The sequence below is a fragment of the Diceros bicornis genome, chromosome 24 (assembly GCF_020826845.1).
Source record: "Diceros bicornis minor isolate mBicDic1 chromosome 24, mDicBic1.mat.cur, whole genome shotgun sequence".
Classification (NCBI taxonomy): Eukaryota; Metazoa; Chordata; class Mammalia; order Perissodactyla; family Rhinocerotidae; genus Diceros; species Diceros bicornis.
The window spans coordinates 48438536-48455196 of NC_080763.1; the positions used below are offsets into that span (position 1 = coordinate 48438536).

The 16661-nt window shown below is 43.6% G+C and overlaps 1 protein-coding gene across 3 annotated transcripts in view; it reads right to left on the reverse strand.

Moving 5' to 3' along the window:
• Positions 1–14828, reverse strand: part of PPP1R13B (protein phosphatase 1 regulatory subunit 13B) — an 85994-nt gene extending 71166 nt beyond the window's left edge. Inside the window, exon 1 of one of the 3 annotated variants that reach the window (XM_058567790.1) lies at positions 14632–14828. In XM_058567790.1, coding sequence (XP_058423773.1) covers positions 14632–14640 — 9 coding nt within the window. In that variant the 5' untranslated portion in view covers positions 14641–14828. Of the gene's footprint in view, positions 1–11338; positions 11735–14631 lie in introns of those variants that run through there. The other 2 variants (XM_058567792.1, XM_058567791.1) reach the window with 2 other exon arrangements.
• Between the last annotated feature and the right edge of the window lie 1833 nt (positions 14829–16661).

Genomic DNA, 16661 nt, shown 5'->3' on the forward strand with positions numbered 1-16661 from the left:
TAATCTAACCACCATTCTTTCCCCATTTTACAGATGAGGAAGCAGAAGCCCAGAAAAGGAAATAATTTGTCAAGGTTAATAAATCTTATTAGTAACAAAACAAGACTGAAATCAGGCCTCTTGATTCTCAGCCCAGCGTACTGCCTCCCTCTCAGCAGTTTATTCAGTTACACTGTTTACTTAATATTAAATGAGAAGGTCTGTAAAATGTCTAGCAAAAAGCCTGGCACACAATATTGTCTCAAATCTAATTTCCTCCCTCTCTTATTTATTTAAATACCTGACAACAATTTTGGGCACTGAAAAGGTTGGAAAACCCCCCAGGACTTTTAAAATTATAGAAATAAACTGAAACTAAGTCACAAATGAGAACCATGAAATAAAACCAACACAGGAACACATAATCAAGTGTGAATTATAAAGAGTAGCTGATCATAAAACAGACCTATAATAAGTTTTGAAAATATTACAAGAGGGCTCCATAGATATCAGTGGGATCCTGGAAAATGTAAGCTAAGTGACACCATTTTGTTAAAAATAAATAAATCCAAGGCATTCACTCAATGGAATATAATTGAGGTGACCATATAATTAAAAACCAAACACTTGGAGTGAAAAACAGCTAACGAGACAGATTGCCAAGACAACAGGCAAAATCCAAGACCTTCCCTTGCATACCTGGACGTATGGGCACCAATGCAAACCACGCCTGTGGAAAACTACATTGTTTCCTCCACAACAAAACACTCCCAAGAGATGAATACCACAAAGAAACAAATATTTAAAAAATCAGGTCAAAAGAGAAAACAAAAACCTACAGGATAGATCTCTTTTTTTTTCATGAAGATTCATTCCAACTGTCTACTTCACCAGCAGAGGAAAGGTAAACCTTATAAGATGACCCATCAATTCTACTTCAAAAAAATTCTCTTCCAAGTGCAAGAGGCAGGAGCATCATCCCATTTTACAGAAGCAGCAGCAGGGTCAAGAGAGGCTTGATACCTTGCTCAACCTGAATCTAAACCCAGGGATGACTCCAAAAGTCTACTACACCACTTTGCCCATGAGTGTCCCAGGTCTCTTTTAGGACAGGCATCACAATTTGGCAGGCCACCTCTCTCCCTCCCTTCAAAGTGAGGCGGGCAATGTTTTGATTCTCAAGAGAATGAGGGGATGGAGAGGTGCTCACGTGCACTTGGCACACTCCACCCAGCTGCGAGTCTTTTCTCTTTCACCCAAGGCCAGCAAAAGCTCATGGACCATGAGGACCCTGGTCCCCAGATGTGGGCCCCACAAGACAATCAAGATCCTAAGCTAAGGAATCAAGTGCCCCTGGAAACGCAAACCGCAGAACCCAACTTCCACCTTCCAGGGTTTTGCCGTCTAGCAGTCTTCCTCCTCAGCTGCCACGCCCAGCAATAACAGTAATGGCACCCATTTACTGACCCCCACTATGGGCCAGATCTCGTGCTGAGCATTCTCCACGCATAATATCATTTGCTCCTGTCAGAAACCCTGGGAAGAAGGGTTTGCGTTTTATAAACTATTATCTTTATTATTTTTTAGGTGGCAAATTAGCATACATATAATTTTTTTAGAGTCTAACAATAGAGGAAATAAAAAATAGTCCCCCTAATGACCCACACTTTAAACAGCTGGTATATATCCTTTCTTTTTCTACACCACAAAATTCTTTTCTTCTTTTTTACAGTGAGACCACATTAAATAGAATGTTGGTTTTTCAGCCAACATTATATTTTGGGCATTTTTCCATGAGAAGACTCACAGTTCTACTTCATTTTTTTTTAGGGTATATACTATTTCTCTATATGGCCACACCATAATTTATTTAGAGACAGGCATTGTTACTTTCATTTTACACATGAGGAGACAAGTTCCAAAGGTTATGTAACTTGTCTAAGGTCACAAAGCTAGTAAGTGGCAGGGTCAGGGCTGGCACCAGGCCTAGTCGATTCCAAAGTCTGCATTTTCAAACACTCCTGGCCCACAATGGACCTGTGGGCGTTTTGCACGTTTCCATCAACTAGACTATGAACCCCTTGAAGACAGGGAGTTAGTGTCTGTAAGTCTCCAACGCCTAGCACTGTGTTGGCACAAAATAAAAGTTAATAAATATTTGTTGTGAAAATATTTACTGAATGTCACTTTTTTGTACTATGTTTCTCTTTCCTACTATGCCATTCATACCCTTCACAATGCCTTGGCATAGAGAAGGGGAGGCACAAACATATCTGTTGAAAGTACCAATCCAATGCCCAGCACACAACTGCCTCCCACTCCCAGCCTGGGTCACGCGGCCTCTCTCCATCTCAGAATTCATAAGCAGCTCAAGCTCAGAGTCCATCTGCTTCTCCAGGAGCTTCCCTAACAGAGGGCTTTCGCATGGAGACCCCTCTATGCAGCTCTAACACAACATCGTAAGACGTTAGCACTAGAAAGGATCTTAGCAGTTATTTGTCTGGACCCCTTCTCACTGTGTAGCAATAGAGATTGTAAACCATGCTTTTAGGACACACTAATAAGGCTTCAACCCACGAGAAACTGAAAATTTCAAAACAAAAGTATAAGGCACTTAAACGTAGATTATGCTAGGTACTACTTGGAGAGGGGGGCAGGATATGAAGGCAGTGAGATTTTATAAGACCTAAATATCTATTTGAGCCTCCAAAAATGTGAGAACCTCAAGTTTATAGTCTTGTCCTGTCTGACTCCATGGTAGTGCAGAATTTTGACTCTGGTAATCTTCAGCACTAAACTTCTCTGAATATTAGCCAATACCTCATAAACTGCTAGAAATGGGTTCTTCTATCATATCATTAACCATAAAGTTTCAGATTAATAGATTTTAATAACGGTTTTCTCATTTAAAAAAGCTGGCAAAAGAAAGACAAAAGTTCATTTTTCCATTAAATTTAGAAATAGAACTTAGCTACTTTGAATTTACTACCAAAAGCATGAGCAGCTACTATTGCTATTGTAAAAATATCCCATTTGCCCTCCCAGCTACCCCATATAAGCCTTATTATCTAATTACTAGCAACTCTCCAAAAGGATTCCTATCAGAAGCCAAAGGGACCACGAGGTATTCTCTGTTAACAATGATACTTGAGGATTTGTTCAATTCTACAAATAACCACATAAAGAGATTAAAATTAGGCTCTTTGGCTTGTTTGTTTTACTGCAAGACACTGCAGTAAAATAGGCACAAGAAGCCCAACCCCACAGTATAAAGCAAAGTGTTACCATGTATACAACATAAATTGGGCACATTTACAAGATCACTCATTCATTCATTTAGGAAAATTTTACTGAACCCAACCTGGCCCTGAGCCAGACTCAGGGCACATACAGTCAACAAGACAGGCCTCAACTCCCCCCTCACTGAACTTGGAGCTGAGACAGAGAAGAGACACCAGGAAACCAGTGGGAAACTGCAGAGAGCCATGAGATCCCATACAAGGGCCGCCAGATCCAGATGTCAGCGTCAGGAAAGACTTCCCAAAGAAAGCAATACGTGGACTGAGACTGAAGGAGTCAGCCATGAAGGGGAGTGAAGAATGCATACAGGAGCCAGGGGGTGGGCAGATTACATTCTAAGCAGAGAGAATGTGTTAAACTGGTCCATAGAATGGACAGCAGGGCAGGGTTGCCAATCAATGACAGATGAAAACAGCCGTAATTAAATAAACCCCCATTAGGCACTGCTTTCTTCTGTGCCAAAAACTTGACATTTAAATAACCATACCATAACTTGGTCATGTTTCCAGCCAAGCTTCACTCTAGAGGGTGAGAGGACCACCTCTTAAATGTCTTCCACTTGCTAAACAGTGATCTTTTTACATTTGGTTTTATTTTTGCTACTCTTTTCTACCCCATTTACAAATAATAGTAGAAGGTGAAACTCTCAAAACAACCCAGTGTGTTAGAATATACCAATGGAAAAAGACAGAACTAGGTAGTCTCCCCAGACATAGTAAGACTGACAAAGTATTTGAGAGAGACAGGAGTTTAATTATAACAGCCCTAGTAATTAAATGTTGATAAAATCATCCTTTCAAATTTTTCCTAATTTTAATTATAATCCTAAATCCTTTAATTATTAATTACGCTATTTCTGTGGTTGCTAAGCAGCCTCAATGTTGTAGCAAACAAGAAAATTAGTTACCCAAAGACATCAATTAGAAAGTGTCCTCACAAAATTATAATTTAACCTTTTTTCTTCACCTGTGAAAACTTGTTAAATGTCTAGCTGAAATTAAGCAGTCTCCAAAGCAAGAATGTCTTTAAAATGTACTGAATCAAAATCATTTAACATTTTGGGGATAATAGCACACATCTATAGTGTTTACTACACACCAGGCACTGTTACAGGTTCTTTATATATAACAACTCATTTAATCCTCAAAAAACCCAAAAGGGAGGTACTGCTATAACCTCCATTTCACAGATGAGGACAATGAGACCCAGAGAGATTAAGTAACTCACCCAAGATCACATAGGTAGGCAATGAAAGAGTTGAGATTCAACCCTAGACAGTCTGCCCCCAAATCTGTGCTCTGTAACTACTGCATTATACTGCCCCTCAATAGTTTTTCAAATACAAAAGCAAAAATTAATAAGTGAAAATTATTATAATAAAACATCAGCCATCTATAATCCTTGAGGAATTAATTCTTAAGAATGACAGCATTCTCTGAATAGCTAAGGGTCTAACCCCTTAGAGCCAAAATCTGAAACTGAGCTGTCCACGTGATACAGCCACTAGCCACAAACGGCTACTGAGAACTTGAAACGTGGCTAGTCCAAATTGATATGTGCTGTATGTGCAAAATATGTTCTGGAATTTGAGAGGCTTAGTATGAAAAAAGAATGTAAAATATCTCACTAATAATGTTTGAATATTCACTACATTAATAATATTTTGGATACAGTAAGTTAGTAAAATATATTATTAAAATTAATTTCACTTGTTTCTTTTTCCTTTTTTATGTGGCTACTAGAAATTTTAAAATTGCATTTGTGGCTCACACTATGCTTCTCTTGGACAGAGCTCATGTAAAATGTATCCAGCAGCTGCCTCCATTACTGATATTATTTACTCTTCTCTTGACGCAGTCATCATGAGGAACTTTAACTACCACCCTGTGTGTCATCTGTAATTGTGACATCTTTCGTGTTGACTCAGGTCAGATGCCCACCCTCAGACCACAACCTCAGGTTGTACTTAAAGCTGTGTCTTTCTATGGTTTCCAGCAGTCTGTCTGCCCATAGCTACACCCCTCTAGCAACCTCAGATGCACCGTCTAAAGATTTAGAAGCCAGGTAAATTAGAATTGTGCAACATGTAACAATAAAGGTTAAGTGAGGGCTGAAGAGGGTCTACTAAAAGTTGGCTTCAATGCCCGATTCTTTGACAACTATTTTGACTGCTCAGAGACCTTTCCGCCTCAACTATTCCAACAGACTCCTCTCCTCGACTCTAGACACTTAGTACCAACTGGAACTTAAATTGGAGCACTTCACAACTCAGCTTAAAATCCTGCAACAGTAATTTCCATTTGAGAGGATGAAAAAGTTCTGGAGACGGATGGTGGTGATGGTTGCTGAACAATGTGAATATACTTAATGCCACAGAACTGTACATTTAAAAAAATGATTAAAATGGTAAACTATGTTATGGATATTTTGCCAGAATTTAAAAAAACAACCACTCATCAACAGTTTCATATCTTTCTCAAAATCAAGTTCAAACTCTTATGCAGGTCATACACGGCCCTCAGAATCTGACCTCTACCTCCTGTTATCTGGCCTTATGCTCCAGGCAATTTCCCACAACACGCCATGCAGATTCAGATCTCAATGCCCTGCACACGTTAAACTCTCTACCTAAAAGCCCTTCTCCATCACCTCTACTCCCCTCTTCCTCATCCTTCTAAACTCCTCCTCTGTGAAAATTCCCCTGACATCCCAAGGTTGAGAAGACTCCTCTTGCCACTGTGCCCTGCTATACCTCGTACTCTGCCACTCTTACAATCTTTATCTTTTGGAATGGCATTTTTTGTTTACATGATTGTTCCCCACTGTGAGCTCACTGAGAGCAGGGACTGGGCCCAGCCAGCGCACAGACCCAGCATATAAGTGATGCAGCCCAATTGTTTGTTGAGGCCATCCAGTAAACAAGTACTTACTGAATGGCTACCAGAGGCAGGCAATGTCCTAAGCACTGGGGATACTGCAGTGGGAAAAGAAAATGAAGCCCTGCTTTCATGAATCTCCCACAAATAAATGCCAGGTGGACATAAATACTATAAGGAGAAAGAAAGCACAGTAAGCGGAGGGGCATTTTATACAGAGGGGCCTAGAAGGTGCCATCTAGGTAGAGACCAGAAAGGGCATGAGCTTCTCAGCTCACTGATGGAACACTGAGTGAAGTGAATCTTATTCTGGTTCTCAGCTGTGGTCTGGATAACAGAAGGTACTGGAAAGAGAAGGTAGACTTTAATTTCTAAGTAATGCAAACCTTCCCTCTCTGTCCCATCAACTTGACAGATTTTGCAATCACCACCTAGTTCTCTCACATGAAGGACATAAGCACTCTACCTCAGTGGGATAAAGTGCACTAACGACTCTTGTCCAACTGCATCCTGTCCATCAGCCTTATGGTGGACATAAGTTTTCATAAGAAAACTTATGAAGAGCAAACAGTTATTGAGTGTTTATTCCATATTTTAACAGAATGCTCTACGCACCTGACAATCCTCACAACAACCTCTAGAAACATACTGTTATCAAACCCATTTTAAAGAGGAAAATAAGGCACAAAGAGGTTAAATAATTTGTCCAAAGCTATAACCTGAAACCAGTCTTGGCTCCACAGTCTGAGCTGATAACCTCTGTGCTATACTGTTTCACACCTGTATTTCCTGTCACAAAATACTCTTTGTTCCTGTTGTTCGTTTCTTTTTCTGTTAATCCTAAAATTATCAAACTTTAATTCATCTTTCTTCACATTTTGACCAAACCTCATTTCTCATTTCTAGTTCTACCACAAAAATCTGTGTATACTTGGATCATTTGTGACATTAACTATTATTTACTGGTATTATTTTCAAGAAATTGGATAGAAATATAAACACGCAATAGAGTAAAAAGCAGAACACAAACTATCAATGCAGAGACAGGGATCACACTGCTATAAAAAGTGTGCACATAAACTCTGCCAGGTGCTAGGAGCACAGAGGTGGAGGAGGCCCAGGCCAGCCACTGCCCTGGCAAGCTTGGTCTACTGGGGGCTCACGGTAGGGCTCATCAGGCAAACTGACAAGTACAGGGGTGACGTATGTGCTATGCCACAGATGCCGAGGCAGCAATTCAGAACTCCAAAAACACAACATTAAAAAACACTTAATATAGTGCAAATAATTTTTTTTTACTTGATATATTTATTTTACCTTAAGATTTAAGAGTAACATCTTTCTGGAAATAGCAGGCCTCTCAAGCTCAGGAGAACCGAAATAAAACTCATTCGTCCCCTTACAGCCCTCTAAATGTATTCCTTCTCAAATGTTCTCTATCTTAGTTAAAGGAAAGACAAGCTTAGCTGCTGAAGCAATAAACCTGTTATCCTCAACTCCAGCCACCGAACTTCCTTCCCCTCTCACTCTCCATCACAGACGCATGCAAGCAATCACACTCACTCCCACACATGCCATTATACCCATTTTACCTCCTATTGACTGGATGTTTCTCTTCTCCTTCAGGTCAAGGCAGGCCTGCACCGACTGGTCTCCTAACTGCTCTGCCTGTTTCTTGTTAATCTCCCTTACTGCACAGTCTATCCTCCCCTGGCTCCAGAACCCTGTCATACAAATCCGACTGCATTACTCCACTTTTTAAAAACATTGGGTGGTTTCTGATCATTCAGAGGATCAAGTGCAAACCCCATTACAGCACACACACACCTCCTCACAAAGGGGTCCAACACTTCTTCCCACATCATACCTTCTTTCATTCAACAGTCACTGAACACCGACTACCTGGCCAGTCACTGGGATAGGCACTGGTGGTAAATGGCGAATAAAAAGAGACAGCTCCTGCCCTCACGAAACTTATAGTCCAGTACAAGAAAGACATTAATGAAACAGTCACACAAACAAATGTTTAAGACTGCAACTATGACAAGTACAGCAAAGACACACCAGGCAAAATGTTCTGAAATCAGAAAGTGGTGATGGTTGTACAACTATGTAAATACACTAAAAACCACTGAATTGTACACTTTAAAAGGTGAAATTTATGGTGTGTGAATGATATTAAAAAAAAAAAGACATAACAGGTTGAATGCCTCTACTGGTGGATTTGACCAAGGCAAAGATGGTGAAAGCTTTCCAGAGGAAATGAAACTTATTACAAATAACTAACATTTACTGAGCATTTACTACACTGCAACAATCCATCTGATCCTTCTAACAACTCTATAAGGTTACTATTATTATCCTCAGTTTACAAAGAACTGAGGGGTCAAGTAACTTTACCCAAGGTCAGAGAGCCAGTAAACGGTGATGCGAGAATCCACACTTAAGCCAACTGACACCAGGGCCCACACTCTTACTTGCTACACTGAAGTCAACTAGGCAATGCCCATTACTCAGAACTACTTACAAAACAAGAAGTAGACCACTGTGTTTCATTTCTTCCAACAGAAATTTTCTCCACACGCTTTGTCTTTACAATAGATCCTACATCGGGCCCCTCCATCATCACTTTTCTGACTTCCTCTCCTCCACTCTCCCCCTCACCCACTCTGCTCCGGCCACACAGGCCTCCTTGTACTTCTCCAGTATGCTAAGCATGCTCCCACCACAGGGCCTTTGCATGGGCTTGAGCTATGCTGATTACGACATACATTATAAATCATGATTCTACCAAAACTTCAGTTAACATGTACTCTAGATACACAATGTCACTAACAAGATCCTGTACCGAACTGTACACTAATATTTTGAATGCCATTTATTAATTTTAATCAAAACTACCTCATTTTCTAGTCTTTTATTGTTCTGCATGATGTCACCATGCAAAGATTTTTATTTTACAAAACCCAGTAACAGCAGCTTTTGCTTACCAATTAGTATGAACAAGTCATACAGCTATCTTTTCAGTGAAATAAAACAAAGCAATCAGGCCAAGAAAGGGTCACAATAGAACTTGATTATCGCCATTCCTCTGTTCAGCCCTAGAACCATAGTTTGTGAAATAACTATGGCAACAGCACTTCAAGGCACCAAAACCCCACCAAACTTTTGCTGAGAAACTATTGCCCATCTGTGCAAACACGCACAAAAATGCATGTCAACAATCACTTATGTAACTTCAGTACAATAACCTGGTGATATTTTAAGTTCCTATCACACTAAAAATCCTAAATAACTGTTAAGCATATCTACTGGCATAGATTGTTCAAAGTAGGACGCTGAGAAAGGAAAAGATACATTTAACCCATTTACATTTTTATGTGTGTGTGTGTGTGTGTGTGTGTGTGTGTGAGGAAGATCAGCCAGCTCTGAGCTAACATCTATTGCCAATCCTCCTCCTTTTTTTCCCCAAAGCCCCACTAGATAGTTGTATGTCATAGTTGCACACCCTTCTAGTTGCTGTATGTGGGATGAGGCCTCAGCATGGCCGGAGAAGCGGTGCGTCGGTGCACGCCCAGGATCTGAACCCGGGCCGCCAGTAGTGGAGCACATGCACTTAACTGCTAAGCCACGGGGTCGGCACCCATTTACATTTAAAATAGAGTTGTCCTCAAACTCAAAATGGAGACATCTATCACTTTTTATCAAAAAGATTCACCTTGGGATTCTTTTAAACATTAAGCTCCAGGCCGGCCCCCGTTGGCGGCCTGGGTTCAGATCCTGGGCGCACACCGACGCACCACTTCTTCAGCCATGCTGGGGCCACGTCCCACATACAGCAACTAGAAGGATGTGCAGCTATGACATACAACTATCTACTGGGGCTTTGGGGGAAAAATAAATAAACAAAATTATAATAAATAAATAAATAAATAAATATTAAGCTCCATTTGAGCTGAGCATAAGTGGAAAAAATTTAGCCAAACTCAATTTACTACCACCTCTAGCAAAATGCCATGACTACAGCAAACTCTCCCAAGGGACTGGCACAACGGCCAGGAGCAAAGGCTTTTGAGTCAGACAGTTTGTTTTCAAACCTTGTTTTACCACTTACTAACTGGGGGACCTTACCCAAGTTTCTTTACCTCTTGAGCCTCAGTTCTCCATAAAAACGGAGACAGCACCACAAAGCCTATGATACAGCACCTTAGCACATAATGACAAAGACCACTGACTGAGTGCTCACTCTTACTAAATTAACTGTAGGAAGTTAAATAGCTGCAAAACTTTATGGCTGTACTTAATACTGTAGCCTTTAGAAGAGTTATCCATATGGACTATTTTTAAGTTCAATAAAACTGTAATAATAAAAGCTTTTATATACACATCTTTGTATGATCAAGGCTTTGCTTTTCCTTTTATGAATTTCTGGGCAGTCCAAAGGCTAGAAATAGTTTTATTATTTTAAATGGTAATATTATGTTTGTAATTTTTGTTTTAAAGAAACCAGAGTTAAAAAAAAAATCTTGTCCAGTCTTGTTTTGTTTACTGAATGACTAAATTCAAGCTTATCAAGTGACTTAACTACCAATTAACAATAATAGTGAACATCTACTGAGCTCTTCCTGTCTGCTCTATCATACAAAGACCCCTGGGCAGGGAAGGAGCTCACTAAAAGGCTGCCAAAACAAGTGCCAGGTTGCCTCAACCCTTGATGCAGCTGCTATGAATACTACCGACCTTCATGAAAGTATCTGCTATATATCAACTCCTGGACCAAACACAAACACTTGGAAATCACCAGATCCAACTCATCTTAGAGATGAGAAACTAAAGCCAAAGAGATTAAGTTCAAAGGTCACACAGTCACTAACAAGTGGGGACTAGAACTTAAGTCTCCTTACTTCCAGGTCCTTGTTTTATCAATGACGTGACAGCTGATGGTTTAAAAAGAGAAAGATCTATTCCAGTACTCAAAATGTTTTCTACATTGTTAGAAGAAAGTGAATACCTGAAATAAGTGAATATTTGTTTAATGAGAGCTAAACATTAAGCACAAATTAATGTAACCCAGAGCCTATAGCGAATATGCCAAAAGGGCTCCCAAGACAGAAATGAGTGGAATCAGCTAGTCACACTGTGTGGTGTCTACTGGAGGTAAGGAGTCCCACTGCTGACATTACCAAAACACTATCACCAGGGTGCCTTCCTTATGAATAAAACACATTTCAGAGCCACAGAGCCTCCTGTACTCAAGTCAACATTCCTGTGGAAGAAAAAAAAGTATCCTTAGTGCCATTCCCCAGATATATTTCATCTACGCAGAAAAGGTTTTACCAGCTGCAAAATGTTCACTCCCTTTCAAAAAGAATGACGCTGACTAATGATCAAGGCAGTTTTCATCCTTTTCATGCTCTGAATCAGGCTATTTTTATTAAAATCTTATTTCTACCAAAGTTGTTTAGGCATGGCCTAAATGCTTTTAGGTCCGGATCTTAGGGATGAGTCAACGAGTAAGCTTTAAAGTAGAGCCTGTGTTTTCCTTGGGAAAACATTTTTAAAATGTCATCCACTGAGAAAAAGGTGAATGACTATAGATACTAGAATGCAATACTATTTTAATATGGGAAAATTCCAAAATATAACTTTGTTTAAAAGTAGATAGTCATGGAACTTTGTGTAACAGGCAAATTGAAGACTTCTACAAAGACTTCATTATGTCAGATGAGAACATGCCCAGATACTCTCCCCCTTATTCTCAACAGCTGAGAGACCGGGTGCTGCAGCAAACCATCTCATCAATTAAAAGCTACCACAGACACTACACACTAACTGCCAATTCTCAAATAAATAAAATATACTCTAAACCTGCGTTGTCCAATATGGTAGCCACTAACCACACGTAGCTACTGAGCACTGGAAACGTGCTGGTCTAAAGTGCACTATAAACGTAAAACTTCACTGGATTCACACGAGATTTCAATGACTTAGTATAAAAAAAAAAAGCAAAATAACACATTAGTAAATTTTTCATATCGATTACACGTTAAAATGATAATATTTTTGATATACTGAGAATAAAAGATATTATTAAAGATAATATCACTTTAATGTAGTTACTAGAAAATTTAAAATCCCATTTGTGGTTCACATTACATTCTTATTGGACAGTGCTGCTCTATACAAAATACGCTCCAATCTTCCTTTGATGATTCATCATGATGATGAACACCAAATATACAATAAAGTAAGAAAAATCTTATTTATATCTTGGATACATAGTTCAAGATAGTATCAAGTAAGAATGGCATGTTCTTAAAACTTCTATTAAACTTACAACCAACTCCAACTGTGTTAATAGAAGGACTAAATCCTATAAATAGTATTTTTAGGGATCAAGAAGGAAATACAAAAGTAAAGGTCACAAAAGAGGGACTAAGAGAAATACTATCTGTTTCTAGAAGGCATTTTAAAACAAAAGCAGAGTGTTTTAAATAGTTAACAGACCTGTTTTTTAAAAACAGTATTTGATTATTTTGAGTATCATGAATAAATTTTCCAATTGCCAGCTAAACAAACCTCTTAAAAATGAAACCTGGTAAGAAACTCTAACCATGTGGAATAGAGGTAAAATGTCTGAAGGTGCCATACGGAAAATGTAAGCCAAGTTTCTTAACAGGGTATTTATAATTAAACGTTATACAATGATGAAACCCAGTCACAATTTTATAGATATCCTTCAGTATTACTATAGTACAATGCAACAATCAACTATTACAGGATTTAACTAAAACTGCTTTCAAAATTCCAAAACACTATAATGCCTTTTCCAAATCTAGCCAATGAGAATTAGGGAGGGAACAGTTTCCAAATGCATTATCTTGCAGAGGTTAAAATTAGAAATAGACAATTCAGAGCCATATTGACAATAATAGATATTTACATGGTATTCCGTTTGACAGGCACTTTTGGACACATCATCCTTTCTGATCCTCAGGACGGCCTTCAGACACTGGTATGTTTTTATCCCTAATTCAGAGGTAATTCCAGGCTGAGAGACCTTGTCTTGTTCAAGGTCACATAGCTAAAAAGTAGCAGAACCAGTACTCGACTCTGAATCTTCTGATGCTCATCCAATTCTCCTTCCATTACAAGACAATCACTCATTTAAAACCAAACGTTTAGAAACCCCACAAGCCCTGATGCCAAAGAAGGATCTAGGGATCAACTAGGTCAAATCTTAAGACTTTGCAAACACGAAGTGTTGGAATCACTTCAAAAAGGAGAGAAGAGATTATCAAGAGACAGGAAATGACTTGAAAGATCAGGAAAAAAATTTCTAATCTAAATGTCCTTGGGTGCAGCATAGCAGAATAACAGTATTCAAATAGAAAATGCAGAGAAACGACACTTTCCTTCTGAAACGTGATTTTCAATGTAGAAACTGTAGGTTAAAAGAATGATTTTGTTGTTACTTTAATATAACCGTGTTTGAGAATTTTACTTAATATATAGGCATTCGGAAAACCAATTCATCCAACTGGGTAGCACCAGTCCTGCATTTTTTCATAAATCATGACATTTACCCAACAAAAAGCCAGATTAGAAAAATTATAATTCAGCACCCACTGCTATTTAGATTATAGGTAAAGGAAAAGGTCGGGTAGGAGGATGGCAAATCTAACGACCAGCGTCTTCTTTCTAGTAGAACGCATCTTTGAGGGCAGGACAAAGGCGGCGCCACCACAAATGAACCTCGTTCAACCTTCAGAACACAGTGACAACAGCCCAATTAAACCAAAAAGTACAAATATCGAAGACACTGTAGACGGGAATTCCTAAGATGGCTCTCTCAATCCATTCCCTAGTAAATTCCTAAATACAACAAGATTTCAGCATCAGGGAAGGACTACGGAGAAACGTGGGTTTGCAGCGTGGGAACCACACGGGGGTGCCCACACTGCCGGCTCCGCAGGCGACGCCGGCACATTTCAGCCGGGGGTCACCGAGGCGCCGCGAAACCCTGAAACCGGGAGAGCGTCCCACGACACCCCCGCCTCCCCGTCTGACCACCAGCCAGAGCCAAGAGGAAAACGACTCTAGTTCCATCTCCCGCTTCCCTCCCGGGCAGCCGGCAGCGAGGCTCGGCAGGAAGGGCCGCGCCGTGGCCGGGGAGGTTGGGGCGCCGGCCAGAGGGTCCCCGCGGAGCAGGGTAGGCTCGCCTGCACGCCGACGCCCGCCCCCAACCCCCGGCCCCGACACCCGGACCCCGGCCCGGCCGCGCTGACAGCCCGGCGCCGCCCCCACCTGCCTGCCCGCCCGCCGTGGGGGCGCCGGGGCCGGGCGCGCCCGCCAGGCCACTTCCTTCCCCGCCCGCCCGGCCGGCCTCGCGCGGGCCCGGGGGCGGGGAGCCGCGGGAGGAAAGAGGTTTGGCCGGCGGCCCGCGGAAGAAGCCGCCGCCGCCGCCCGCACCCACCGGCATCATCTCGGCGCGGGTCCGCGGCGTCCGCGCCGCCTGACAGGACGCTCTGCGCCGCGCCGCGCCCGCCGCTCGGGCCGCCCTCACAGGCCGCGCGCCTGCCGCCGCGCTCCCGGGCTCTCAGCGGCGAGGCGGCGGCTGCGGCGGGCTGCGGAGCTTGGCGGGCCCTGTCGCGGCCACCGGCGCGCTGCGTCGCTATCCTGGGACCGGCCGCCACCGCCTCTGCCTCCGCCCAACCGCCTCGCGCCGCCCGCCCGCGGGCTCCCTCCTCAGCCCCCGCAGGCCCCGCCCCCACCGCGTCGCCCCACACGGAGCCATATGTCCCCTCCGATTGGCCTGGCGCGGACGGGGGCGGGGCTTCACGGCCCCGCCCATCCAACCTCACTCTCGGCGGTGGCCAGGTGCGAGCGCGCCCGTGCGCGTCCGCGCTCCCGTGACGGGCGGGTGGGGGCGGGGCGGGCTGCTAGGGGCGCCTGGCCTGTGCCCCGCCCTGCGTGTCGGTTTGTGGGCTCAGGGCCGCGCCGGAACCAGAGCCCGGCCTCTCGGAGACCTCGGGCATGGGAAAAAGGAGGCCCAAAGAGGGAAGAGCTAGCCCAGTGCCACTCCTAGTCACGGCAGCCGGGACTCGAACCTGGGTTCCTGGAGGCTGGTGGGGGGCGGGGCGCATCGCGGCGACGGCGCGCGCGCCCGCGTCTGACCGCGGCCTGACCCCGGCTCCCGGCGCGCTGTAGGGCTGCCGGCGAGGGGCCGGGTCGGAGGGCGGTGGGTGCGCCCGAAACCGTCCACGTGACTTGGCCCTGCATTGCTCAGGATGAACCCACGAACCGGCCCGGCGCTCCGGCGCCTGGGCACCTGATCGCCCCTCCATTCCGCGTCTCTGCGGCTCCGGGTGCTCTGCTCCCTTGGCCAGACGGCCTTCCGGGGACATATCCGCTCGCGAGCCTTGGCCCTTCACACAGGCTGTGCACCCGGCCTAGAACGCCTTGCCCACCTGTACCAGCATCCTTTGATGCTCGAACGTCCCAGGGCAGGGCCTAGTCCTCATCTCTAGGGTCCAGTCTCCTTGTCTCCTGTGACACCCTCCCCTTCTGGCCTTAGCGCCTGAGTGACAGAGACCTGGGCAAGACCACCCATGTGTCCAGAGTCCAGCGCAGGGCACGGAGCAGACTCTAGTAAAGGCTGCCGAGGGGCGGGCGGGTGGCATAGCGGTTAAGTGCACGCGCTCCGCTGCAGCGGCCCGGGGTTTGCAGGTTAGGAACCCCCGGCGCCCACGGACGCACCGCTTGTCAAGCCATGCTGTGGCGGCGTCCCGTATAAAGTAGAGGAAGATGGGCATGGATGTTAGCCCAAGGCCAGTCTTCCTCAGCAAAAAGAGGAGGATTGGCGTCGGATCTTAGCTCAGGGCTAATCTTCACAAAAAAAAAAAAAAAAAAAACTGGCTGCCAAATGGGCAGTCATCCTTTCTGTGTCCTCCATGCTGTGCCATTCACTTGAACCCTGACAGAGGTGAGGCTGTGACAGATGTACTCCACAGGCAGCCCTGAAACTTCCACGAGTATCCAGAACACGGAGGTCTGTTTATGGCCCCAAACACCAAAGGCCATAAACCACCTTGGGAAGGGCCTACCTCCTTGGAGACCGCAGCAGGTGGTGGTCAGGGTCCATCTGTAGCCTGTCTGGTCCTCTGAGAGGCTCAAGGCTGCTGGGTGGGGCTGAGGGGCAAAGAGGGAGGAGGCCAGAGAGTAACCACTGTCCTCTTCATGAGGAGCCACCACTGTTCTTCTTCAGAGGCCATGGGGCTTAGTGGTTGAAAGCATAGACTTTCCAGTTAGACAGACACTGCCTCTGCCACGCCCTTGCTGTATGATCTTAGACAAGCTACATCTCTCTATATCTCAATTTGCCCATCTCTATAATGGGAGATTACAGAAATGATAGCGCCTGCTTCATGGAATTTAGGGAGGACCAGACATGATGTATGAAAAGCTTCTAGCACAGTTTGTGGCACATGGTAGCTGTGCCATAAA